Source organism: Aspergillus vadensis (assembly GCF_003184925.1).
Source record: "Aspergillus vadensis CBS 113365 unplaced genomic scaffold BO88scaffold_10, whole genome shotgun sequence".
NCBI classification, from domain to species: domain Eukaryota; kingdom Fungi; phylum Ascomycota; class Eurotiomycetes; order Eurotiales; family Aspergillaceae; genus Aspergillus; species Aspergillus vadensis.
The window spans coordinates 691,120-703,929 of record NW_020292048.1 but is presented as its reverse complement, the minus strand read 5'-3'; the positions used below and the strand labels follow the sequence as shown (position 1 = coordinate 703,929).

General features: G+C 48.4%; 1 protein-coding gene and 1 non-coding gene across 2 annotated transcripts; one reads left to right on the top strand and one right to left on the bottom strand.

The window, feature by feature from the left end:
• The first annotated feature begins 1,662 nt into the window (after window positions 1–1,662).
• BO88DRAFT_t142 lies at window positions 1,663–1,734 on the top strand. Its single transcript has one exon. It is a non-coding gene; the product is annotated as a tRNA-Glu (tRNA).
• A 392-nt stretch (window positions 1,735–2,126) lies between these two features.
• BO88DRAFT_37447 (uncharacterized protein) lies at window positions 2,127–3,143 on the bottom strand. The gene has a single exon (XM_025704303.1). It carries the CDS (start codon window positions 2,993–2,995, stop codon window positions 2,603–2,605), a length of 393 nt encoding a protein of 130 aa, XP_025563408.1. The 5' UTR covers window positions 2,996–3,143; the 3' UTR covers window positions 2,127–2,602.
• Between the last annotated feature and the right edge of the window lie 9,667 nt (window positions 3,144–12,810).

The following is a 12,810-nucleotide window of genomic DNA, read 5'->3' as shown; positions in this document are numbered from 1 at the left end:
GTGATAGATGGATGGATGGGATAGTTGGTGCTTGGTTACTGTAGTTACTACTGTGTGCTATGTATCTATTGTGTAGACCCAGTCAGTTATTCATCATTCATTTGGGTGTGTACCTGTATCTGCGATCTGGACCGATCCACAGTGGCAAAATGGAAAGATAAAAATACTACATATGAAAAAGAGAGTTGCTGAATTATAAATAAGACTGCGTGATTGTGGATCGTGATTGAAGCAAGTCAGTAACTAAGTGGCCAGTGGGCTCTTCTTTGGACGTGTCAACTTTCTATTTTACCTTTCGGGGACCTGATCTGGACTGTCGGATTTAGTCGAATGTAGAATGGGTGTGGATGCGCTAAACTTATCGCAGTTAATAGATACTTGACTTGGCCATTTCGTCGAGAGGGTGTGTGTGTGGCAGAGTGGAGATAGGACTTATGCATGGCTTTACATATTGTGGATATTCAGTTGTTGTGGACGTAGTGGACAGGCTTAGATATTAGGGTGTGGGTGCCCATCTGTCCCTCGGACTAAATCAGTACATGCTGCTAGTTAATTAGTATCTACTTTGGTAGTAGATCAGCAGGGGGTGGATGTTGACGCACCTCTCATCCAATGAACTTGACGTCCATTTATCGCCGACCACACGACCAAGATCTCCATCATGAAACCCGATCAACAAAGCAAACAGACAAACAAGAGCTCAATGCAAAATCTGGGTTATCATGACATCTCAGGGGGGAAGGAATAATGCTCCAATAGTGGGAGCCGGAGATGTCCTCCCGTCCCGTGTGGATGTATCAAAGAACCTAAAGTTGTGTAGAGTTCTGTTATTTCCTTTGGCGTGCGCGCGGATAGCCACTGTATGCTGTAAGTTGGGGGAGAAGAGAGCTGAAATGTGAGAGTCTACTTAGTCTAGCTGGTCTTAGTGTCCCGGATCGGATCCGGGTGCCCGGCTAGTTAGTATGGCTTTGCTTTTTGGACTTTTCCTGTTCAATGCTTCTGGGGAATGGAGTGAGGGGCGACTGGGAAATGGGTACTTTTGTCCATTAGTGGATGAAATCCCTGCCCGAAGGATCGACTTGTCGTTCTATCCAGTCGAAGCTTACGCTAGCTTATCGGCCGCCTCATCTCATCTTGGATGATGCAGATGCAATGCATCCGGCGCGTAAAATGTATATTTCCAGCACCTCAGTCGATCACATGACGAAGGGGTGTGTTTCCAGGGTCTGGCCATCCAAGTCTTGAATTAATAATTCGGTCTAGAAAAGTTGCATTCTCCGGATCAGAACCGGTTTCCGTGGTCCAAATTCAAGTGGGTGAGTCAATGTTGGCAAGCTGACAGGCACGGAATCTGCGGTGATATATCCTGCACGAGCTGCCCTGGGATATGCCTTTGCCTTAGGACACATTCCGGACCAGGTAGATAATGCATTCTCTTAGTCCCTGCTCATTACATCACAAGCAGGGCTGATAGATGCCCAGCTTAGTATCATGGTGAAGGCAGCCAGCCCGAAACTTGAAGGTGCATGCGGACAATTTCACAGTTATCTGAATGCAATGGCAGATTTGCAATGGAGGAAGGCGACACCCAACGTTGTCTAGATCTGACAGGCAACGGCCGTGAGACATATAGTCAAAAAAAGAAACCATAACATCAAATAATCCGATATGGTGTAGTGGCTAACATCGCCGTCTCTCACACGGCAGCCGGGGGTTCGATTCCCCCTATCGGAGCTCAAATTTTCTTTTTGATTTTTGCTTTCTTGCCATCTAGTGTCTCTTTCTTTCCATTTCTTCCCGCCCCGTTGTTGCGAAGTGATCGATAAATGATTCCTAGCGTCATTTCTTTTTCCACCTGTTGCCTCGGTGGCGGCCTGTAGATTGACAGCTCGGCAAATATGCGACGACACGCCCGTTGGTCACACGTTACGACCGAATAGCGACCATTGGCAGTATTTTCCTGCGCGACGGCGCCTACCAAGTAGGCTACCTGCTACCTGCCAGCCTGCGAAGCTGACTATAATTTCCCTGATAGGCAAAAGGTCCAAAGTACCGCAGGGCGATTACCCACCGTCACCACATTGTTACACTATCGGTGCCTGTCGCACCAGGGCCTCGCGACGAGAACTTGGTCAGGTGGTGGCTAAGTCCACCGTGCAAAGTGGGCTCACCGGCTTCGGTGCCGTATGTAGCACACCTTGTGATTTGTGTGACGTGAGCCCGGTTACCTCAATAGTAGCTGAGCATAATCTTGGTATGGCGAGTTGCACAGTGGGTCTTCTAGACTACCTTGTTTCCTGTAATGGCATGCCCATGCCGCTTCTCGATTGACGAAATAGAACATGGACATATCCATGACTGCATAATTCGTGGAGTTAAATGACCATTCGGGCTTATTGCTGCACAGTGGACCGTCATTCCACGACCTACGATCTGCGAGTAGGATCATTATCGCAAAAGCTCGGTCGAGACACGGCAGATCATTGACAGGACTCCACCCGTCTAGATAGGCCTCGACCAGCCAAGTCGCTGTGCATCCCATGTGCAGACCCGGATGCTGCCAGAGTGACAGATCAAGGTCAATTCCAGAAATGACACTGGCTCATCTTGTTTCGGCACTACCATGCGTGGTGGGATGCTGTTCGCAGCAGACCGCCTGCATGACAATGCCATTGGCCTGGTTTGAGGTCTGTGATTGTGAACAAGGATGCAGTAGTTCGGCTGTCACAGGGATAGGCAGGCCCTTCTGCAAATCAGCGCCCGCGATCGACGAACTAGTCATGACGTCCATGAACAAGCTGAGATGCATAAAGTACCGGGCCATATTGCGATTTAAAGTTATGGTCCATTGTTTGGCATCCCTGTCGGATACTACGGAATAGCGTACATATACTGTGTCGAGGGAGTAAATCGAGGTAGGGGCTCCTCCAGTTGATGGATCCAGAAAGGCTAGATTCCGCACGTTGGGGCGAGGGACAAGTTCCCTCCGACCCATGTCGACAGGTACAAAGTACACAGTCGTAGACTCACTTACAGGGACTAGCCCACCTCGGCCTTGATATACAGCCGTTCAACTTGGTCTGAGGCTCCGCAGTGGATTCCAGAAGTGCAGGGATCTGAGCGAATGGGATGGGGTTCCTGGTACCGCCGGAAGGGGGAGGATGGGATTCCCCTGCAGCTCACATGATCAAAAAGAGGACGGCTATGATGGCTCTAAAATGGGGCGGAATGCAAATAGTGCGCCGTCTGAAAAAGCCAAAAGGCGGGAACAGGAAGGCGGAATCGATCAATCATGCGAGAGTTGAGAGACTAGCCGAGTGTGATTGGAGATCAGACCCATGGTCCTCGATTGTTATCCGTCGCCGCGGGACCGGATCCGCAATTCCGTTGGAGACGAAAGTCCTTCTTTGAAAGTTACTCCTTATTCAATCCGGGATTTAATTTCCCTTTACTGTTTAATGTGTAGTGTATGTGTATGTGGGTGCTGTGTGTGTGTGTGCGCTGACCACCGGTGCATCCTATCGAATGGTGGTGGATTTGGGGGGTCAGCTTTGCCACGAAGACAGGAGGACAATGGCGGTTGTTGAGAACCCGCTGACATGTGTAGGTGGTACAGGCATCTACCTGCCTAGTACTCAAGCAGGTCGCCTACATACCGAGTTCTTTCATAGGTCAGCATGAAGAGGAAGAGTGAAATTAGTGGTTCCAGGAACCGAGACATGCTTTATCCTGTAGTATCCGTAATAAGAAGACACATTATCCAGACTGAACCTTACTTGAGCCGTCGAGTCCGTCGATAGTTACGCCATTGTAGCGCCGCGCCCCCATAATTAATCCCAGCTGAAAGGATTCTTCCATCTCGCATTGCGATAGGTAGAGACGGATAGAAAACGGAGACTGGATGGAACAGATTCCATCCCGTCCCAGCTGATGCTGGATACTACTGTATGACACTTAATTAATTTAGAAAAGAAAAAAGAACAGAGTAAGTGAAAGACGAAGACCGGCCAAGTCCGCTATTCCCTTCGCCCTTTGATGGGGGGGGGGGGGGGGCAATTGAGGTGGGGAAAAGAAAACAGAGGGAAGGAAAAAGAAGGAAGGCATTTTTTTCGGTGCAAGTTGCCCAGCCCCGCTGGCTTAGCCACGGTGGCTCGATTTGCCAAAGCCAGCAGCCAGCGACGGGGAAGTACTATTCGCCCGTACTTTTGCCTCCAAATCCCTTCCGTCGAGCCGGCGTGGGATTGTGACGCACTCGGCGAAAAGCGAGGAGGGAGAGAAAAAGACGAGATGAGATGCAATTCCCGCCCTTTTCTCGGGTTCGATGTTTCACATCCACCAAAATGTGCCATCCATCCACCTGACCGCCTATATGGTTTTATTGGTTCGGGGAGGTGAAGCCGGTTCCAGTGTACAAAGACCTTCGGTTCTGGTAGTGAACTAAAGGTACCTGGTGGAGTCGTACCTCTCCTCAGCTCTATCTTTGGTCCGGTACTTCCTACCCGGTACTCGGTACCTTGGTTCGTTTCAAAGTCTATCCTACTATCCTACTACTCCTGACGTTGGAAGGGGGTTATGGAGTAGTAGATGAAGGTCTCGAGATTGACGAAAACAGCGAGGTGCTGGTCTCATTTGATAACTAGTTGTTCCATCTTCCAACCGAAAGGCGGGAAAGCCTGCGGGTCTCTATTTGCGTTTTCCTCCTTTCTTTCTTCAGATCTCACACCCTTCTCTCACTCTCAAAGTCTCAAAATTCCGTTTCCGCTTGGCTCTCTGACTCGAACCGACTGCGTTGCATACAGGTAACGTAGACTGGGTAATTATCGGCATTATTTAGCGATTAGATAAAGTAAGACCGAGAGACTCCGAGGATTTTACATAGATGCAAATGCAACCACCGATGGAACGGATGCCATTCAAAGACACACACCATTTATCTCCTAACAGGGAAATCCCCAGTAGGTTGGTGGTTGACTGCGTATGACCTGCGCCGTTCCCCACATTGATCGAACCGATCATGTCCGTAATCCTGACAGAAGACCAGGGATCCCAGCTGAGAGACACTCAAGGATCTCAATATTGGATCACTACTTACTGTATGGCTTTTCAGTCCTGCCACCGTCGTAGTAGTAACTACTAGTCTCTTTACTGCTGGGGGCTTCTTTGACCCGCCACAGCCGCAGTCACGCTGACTGCCGGTGTTGACCGATCGAGCAATTGCAACGAGCAGTATCTTACTGAATCTTACATTATTGTTCAACACCAATGGCATGATGCACAATAATTTACGCTGACGTCAAATACTCCAATACGGGGGTTTCTAGAAGCATTCGATACATCTGCTTGACGAAGCATCATGTAGATAGTGACTGTATGGGGAGGGGGGGTGGACCGTCTATAGTAGTCGGGTAACCACCTCAATTACTATGAAACATGCGGCCATGCGCCGACAGTACCGAATTGACTTAGGGTAAGTCAGGACGGAACCGACACAACTAACTAACAGACTAGTAGTTAGTTACTTTGTATTTATCGGGTGATCCGATCATGATGGAAGACAACATCGAGCATGACCTAATTGAGAACTAGACGATCAGCAGGAAAAAAAAATAAAAGAAAAGAAATTCAATCAGTGTGGGACTGGCAAAGACACTCCGAGTCTCATCCGCCACAGTATAGGATTCCTCAAGACTCAAGAGGCGGACCCGACACTCTGGCGCGGGAACTGCGCCTGTAAAACGATCCACCGCAGACCGGAAGCGGGTGGCTTGTCCCTCCAAAGCTGATTCCAGGTGGGCCGTGGATCCCGAGAGTTGGGAGGGCGCTACGGAGGACTACTCAATACTCCATACGGAGAAAAGTTAATGGGATTCGCTGAAGCTTTGAGACATGTGCTGGGTCAGAGAGAAGGAATCGCGGTAACGTAAAAATCGCCCCGCGAGCGAAACTCAAGAGTTAGGGAAAGAAATAGAAGAAGAAAAAACAAACGAGAGAGAAAGAGGCTGGAAAGGTATGGAGCAGAGACCTGCTGATAGAGTCAACGTCATGCGCCAGTAAGCCATGCATCGATGACTAGATAGAGTCCCATGCCAGTAATGAAGATGCTCAATGCTGAGTGTCGTTGCAGGATACTGAACGAATCGGAGAATAGGTGGGTTAGGTGATAGGGAGGCATAGTATTGATGTATTGTCGTTGTGATCAGACTGACAAGATCACTAACGCAAGACGCGATATGCTGCTTAGAGGGACAGACATAATCCAGGACAGCCTCTAACATCCTCCCGCAATACCGAAGAAGGATAATTGATGGTCGGATGAATGGGCAGATGTTACGGTTCCTTTCCTCCAGCCTGGTTCTGACACTTCTCCCAACCGGCCATTGCAGCAAAAGCGATGTACCGCGGGGCAGCCCAATGCCCCGCCGGTGCGATAACAAGAGGCATGGATGTATGCCACCAGTAGCAGCAATCAATCGACCTTGCATGAGGAGTTGATCTAAGCCCAGCTGTCAAAACGGAAAACTGCTTCCCGAAGGTTGTTGCCAGCTGCCCTCCTGGCTACCGTGGCTGGGTATTGGATCAGCTTGTGTGTGTAATGTTGAATCGCTCACCGTAAGTTTCTCATTGCTCCCTGCAAGGCGGACCAGGGCTGCTGCTGCTGCTGCTACTGCTGCTCCGTGAACGATCCCGAGCCAGCCAGGCATGATTCAAGCAAGCATCAGCGACTGCCCGCGCTTGGATTTCTGCCCAAAGCACAGCAGAGCGTTATTCTTCCTTTCCCACTCCCCGGGGGAGGGGGCAGCTGACCTATCGCAAAGGTTCTTGAACAAAATAAAGACACACGAGGACTGCAGTAAGTAGGGTAAAACCGGCCAGGATCTTTGACAGACGTTGACAAACAAAGCCTGTCTGTCCCGCATTTGGTGGCACAAGGATCGTGATGCAGTCAGTGGTGATAGTTACGTTAGTAGTTAGTTATCGGCCAACAGCTTAGGCGGTCCGTACCCAAGTTACCCAGCAGCCTGCAAGCCCCTCCTCTCTCGGCTCTTCACCGCTTCCTGCCGGAATTTTCCTCTGTTTTGTTTTGGCGGTGGTTCAATTCAAGTGGTGAAGTGGGCAGAGACCGACGCTTTTCCCCCCCCCTCCCCTCTCCCATCTCAGCTGGCACAAAGTTGTTGCACCTGCAGGGCAGCGGCATCAGCGGGCAGGGCATCACACACCGATGTTCCTCACTAATCAATCATCATCCTTTCTTTCCCTCTATTACTACTACCAACAGCACATCATAGTTGCCAATTGTGAACGGGAAGTTGTCGCCAGCTCTCATGCAATTAGCCTAGTTACAAGTATACCTATACAAGTATACTAGCGGTCGACTGTTGTAGCTAATGATCTCAGGGTCCCCCCCTCTTGATCCACCCAATAATTTAGACTCGCCCGTGCTTCATTCAGCTGCGACGGGTCATGCTCACATGATGCACAGCAGCACGTATGTATCTGCTAAGAGACTAGGCGCATCGCGATGACATTTCACCGTCCGTTTCCTGTTTTCCTCCGAAACGTCCGAATGGTTATCAAGCTGGACACGATCGTGGTCACTCGAGCTAAGACCGCTGACCACTCGGCCATCTCCTGTCCAGTATCATGGTTTCTGAACCGACGCCATGCAGACACCGCCAAACCACGGGCCGTTTGGGTTGACGGCTCCTTAGCAAATCCTTGAAACCCAAGGAGGGCCGTCGTCGTCTTTGCTTGTCAGGGAAATGAGGGGTAAGCTCCATTTTACTGGATGCAAGTAATGCATCCAACTCGAAAATTTAATCCTGCGACAGCACGTTGTCGCGAAAATCCCTAAATAGCCCAATCGGGATCCTCAAGGAAGCACTCGTATTGGCTTTGAAGACCCGACCCGACTTATCTTCGTTCGCATGCTCTCGGGTTGCGTCTCTCCCGCGTGGTATCTAGTAGCTTGGGTAGGGTTTCTTTTTCCCTAGCTGCTCCTTCGTCCGGCTCCTCCATGAAGCCGCCCGGCGGATAGAACTCCTACTGACTTCCTATACGTACGTATTTTTGGCCCAGAGCAACGGGGTAGTCGTCGGGTTTCAACTCGGCGGGCGGTGTTTCCGGATCCTCCCCATTGGCTTTGTGTACCAAATCTATCCCCCTCACCCCCTTTTTCACTTTCTTTGATGATCTGGTAGAGGTCAGCGGGTTCAGCTGCCTGCTACTGTCCGTCTCAAGTGTAATGACGTCGTCCGCTGCTCTGCAAATGCCTTTTTGCTGAGCTGCCCGAGTTTATTGTCCGCCCTTCATCTTCTTTCCTGCTGGGTGGGCGGATGCTAATGGTCGATCGTCCGTATCAAAGCGCCCCACTGGCCTATTCATCATGATGGTCAAAAGATCACTTGCAGCTCGCAAGCTTCCATTGTTTTTCTCCCCCTCTTCTTGACCCTCATTTGGCTCGCGTGGCTCCAGATCTCAACCGCGCTAGGTCAGGCACTATGAGATCCACAACATGGTACTATTTACCTTATGCAGCGGTGGGTTTTTACCTGTTCCTCTCTCTTCGTTACCGAGTACCACGTAATGTTACATACTTGGTACTATGTAAGTTGGGCCTTTTTTTTTTTTTTCCCACCTCCGCCCGCCCTTAGCGTTACTTTTATGTGTTCATGGGGAAGGAAGGCTACTACTTACTACTTACTTTGCGGAATTAAGTAAAAGACATAACGCGATCACAGTTGGTCAATGGCATTATCAGAGGAGCAAAATGACCAGTAAGTATCTTTCTCAACCCACACCCCTGGTCTGTTATAGTAGGATATTTGGCCATGTCACCCGGAGAGCCTAAAGAGAGACACGCGATTTGGGAAACAACACCAACGGCGGCTAATACTTAGCAAAACTTAGCTGTGGCTAGGTAACCTCGTAACTGGGGGATGGAGGAGAAAGACAGACGGACAGGACCTTGAAGGTGCGTCGTCGGGTGTCAGGCTCATTAGCCTCATACCATTAGGTACCAGGAACTTACTTTTCGCATTACCCGCCGTTTCAGGTCTCAATTAAGAGGTTCTCCAAGCAACACGGGGAAAATCTCGAGCACTAGCCGTTGGACTAGTAGATAGAATGACGTCAAAGGAATCCGAGAAGGGAGTTCACTGGGGACCCAGAGTCTGCGACGATGTCCATCCCTCCACACTCATCGGCAGCCCCAGGGATGCGTGGAATGATCTTAATGGGATTTACGATTGGTATCCTAACAAAATGCAGTTCGGTATGGACACCATGGTTAATTACTCACTTACTGTACACTTCCGTCTATCCGTTGGGACCGACAGCGCAGAAAAAAACCTTCAAACAAGATAGATAGAGTTCGGCGGGAGCTCCAATCAAACCCCCGTGATCACCTGCTGCAATGTTGTTCGCCCTCCTCGCTTCTTTGGCTCTTCGATCCTTTCTTCACATCGGACTTAGTTACAAGACAGGCCTGCCCTTGTTACTCATCCACAAACTCCCTCTTTCTCAGTCTCCTCTCTTCAGAATTCCCCAGGTACTGTAAATGTCACCTACCAATTACCAGACAAAGCTAGTATGCCCTCTAAAAGATCGCATTAGAGTTCCGGGGCATTTGCTTGAGAAGCCGAGCGGTCATCACTGTGTAGTGATTTATAGCATGGCTCGATCTACTCCCTGAAGTCATGGGTGAGGTTGGTCAAGTTGCTCGTTTGGGTACGGTATAACACCGTGGCCCTCGGATTCAGTCCATTTGCTACTTTAGGTGCCGAGCTTAAGGACAACGAGGGACACTTATTACTGATTATTACAACGATCATACAACCCTCTAGTTAAGCTTGGGCTCCTTGTATGTAAGCAACTAACCATGGGGTGAGAAGTCGCAATCCGTCTCCCAGTAAATACTGATAGTACTAGTAGTAGTAAGTAGGCTCTCTCTCTCTCTCTCTCTCCTTTTTGACGGGTGATCGCACTAAATGTCAATCGGTTTTCTCCCGATCACCCACCCCGTCTTTTGTCGGTCCACTTCCAGTCAAGCGATGAAATAATAGCGTGGTTTCTCACCGTAAGGGCTGGCTGTCGATTGCTCACCTCCCGCTTTCCGCCAGTCCTTTTATCAGTCCCACTTTTGGCAAATGGAGGATGATGGTATCTACTCTCTAACTGTGTATGGTCCCGTGTGCTGTGTATGTATGTATGTATGTATTATGTATGTGTGTATGTGGGCTTTGATTTTATTTCCTTTCCCCCAATTTTACGCTGTGCTTTCTTTTTCACCTGTTCCTCTTTTTTTTTTTTTTTTTGGTTTCTCCGCTCTCCCATCAACTTCTCCCAGCGATCTTCTTCTTCTCGTCGCTCACTAATTACCCACTTCGCCAACCCCTCTTTTTCGCACTCTCTTCTTGTTGCTTTCCCTTTTTCTTATCTTTGTTTGGCTGATCAGTATTATGCCCACTGCTCCGATTTTCCGCTCCTCCATATCAGATCACCAAACCCTCAAACCTGTCTTCCCTTACTGTACACTCTTTGATTTCTTGGCTCGACTTGCCGATGTGTATTCCTCCCTGATCTTGCACGATTCACCGCTTCTTACCATTAAGCAGCCCCCAAACAAGGCACCCCCGTTTCATTGTTAGCTAATCGTCCATTGTAGTCCAACTGACTGCTAAAGTACAACCTTCCCTATATTTGATGTTGTTCTGCTTCCTGATTTGTAATACCACGGTAGCTTGTGCTGTTGGATGTTGTCATGATTAGCGTAGTTCTTTGTTTGTCCAACATCAACTACCAACAACAACTACCGAGTGTGGACCTCAGTTCGTAGCACTTTTGATGCATACATTTTCTTTTTTTTTTCCTTTTTTATTTTTTTTTTGTAATTTTGTGGGCGATCCCCTTTTTACCTGATCCGTCAACTGATCAAGCATGAGGGTGGGAACCGGCTGGCTCTTCCAGAATTCCGCTCCTGTGGATCAGGCCGAAGGGAGGGAGGGAGGCAGAGCGAGAGGGAAAAAAAGACATTTACTTTGTGGAGGGACAGCAGCTTCCCTAGTGTAATTACAGCCGCACATACACTCACTCACTTACACTCAACTCACTCGCCATTCAGTTTAGCCATGATAGGTAATCCCCTTTATTGGGACTTGAGAGGGGAGGGGGGGAAGCGGGCTGGTCACTGTGATTGAAAGTGGGCTGGAGGTGCTGTTAGATCTATCATCTCACTAAGTCACACTAAAACCAGACTTCTGGAAAGCCGATCATCATTGCCTTACGGGCCAATTTAGCGCGCTCCTAGCTACTCAACTACTCACCTCTGACTGTTCCCCGGAGCCCGGGGCTCAGGTCCATGGGTCCTACCGGTCAATCTGCGGCGGCGGCTCTGGAATGGGGCAATTTGCGGTTTCTCGCTGTGTCTCTCCTTTTGCCTTTTTCTCTCCCTTTTTGCTTCCTTTCTACTTTTTATTTTTTATTTTTATTTTTATTATTATTATGGATTATTATTTTTCGTCCCCATTTTTCTTGATTTCATTTCATCCTGGAGTATCTTTTTTTTATCTTTCCTTTTTCGTTATTTAACATTTATTTTTTGTTCCCCAATATTTCCCTTTTGCTTACTTTAGTTTAATCGTCTTCCCCTTTGAGTGTTTAGTGTGGTCTGACAGTAGGTCTAGTTGATGGATACATTTCCAGCTCCGATCTCAATCTGATTTTTCCCCTTATGACATTATTTCTGTTTGATTCGATAATGATGATGCTGATTATTATTCCTGGCTAATATTTGCAATCGGGAAAATCACGGGCTGATTATTTTTTTTCTCTGTGCTGTAAGGAATCAAAGGGCCATACCGCTCTTACATGGGTAACCGGGCGGTTTCCCTCTGGTTCCCTTTCTGCCCGGACACGGCTGGGACGTTACTGGCAAAGAGAAAATGAGAGAGTAATACTTACTCAAGTTGTAACCCAAGGTGGGAGTGAACATGATGTATGCCCCGTAAGTACGTAGTACCTTGAATGGAGAGAGACAGAGTATTGTTTCGCTTCTGCTATTGGCTCCACCCCTTTCTCGGATTCCGGTTCTGTTCTGCTGCTTTCTCTTTTTCCTGCTGCTTTTTCCCTTTCCGCCCACTTCAAGTCTCTTGTGGTGCCCCATTATTTTGTCTTGTTGCCTTGACGGCCGTGTCAGATGGTTCCGATCCATCTCTCGTTCCCTCCCCTCCGCGTAGTCCACCCGCATCATACCTTAAAAAAAATAAAATAATTCAAAAAATCGAAAAATTGGATTTTTTATTTTCCCTTCCCTCGAGAAAATAAAATAATAACAATAAAATATTAATCATGCTAATAATGAAAGTGGATCCCCTTATTCCTCAGCTGTTTGCTGTCGACTGCATCCTGCATCCTTTTGTACAGCTGTAACCGAAATAGGCTTGCTCCATTGTCCCATACTTACTATCTTGAACCGTTGACGTTTTAGTCTTTTCGCCTGATCACATATCTAGGTAATCCACTGGAAATACTTCATTTAATTCCCTGCCCGTCCAGATTTCTCCTTTTATGTGACCTTCCCTCTCTCCGCCATCTTTCTTAAATACAATCCACTTGCCTCCGTGGACTGCAGCGCTTTCTTTCTCTTCTCCTCTCCATCTGTTGCACTCCGCTACTATATCTGCTACCTTAGTACTACTTACCCATTAGCCCTACTCTCCTACCACCTCCACCCGCCAACCCATCATCATTATTACCCTTACACACACCCTCAATTGAACGACGACGGACCAGCCATTCTACTTCTACTCCTCT

Coding starts and splice junctions, on each gene's coding strand:
- BO88DRAFT_37447 (XM_025704303.1), bottom strand. CDS start 2,995: ATGGGTCGGAGGGAACTTGTCCCTCGCCCCAACGTGCGGAATCTAGCC.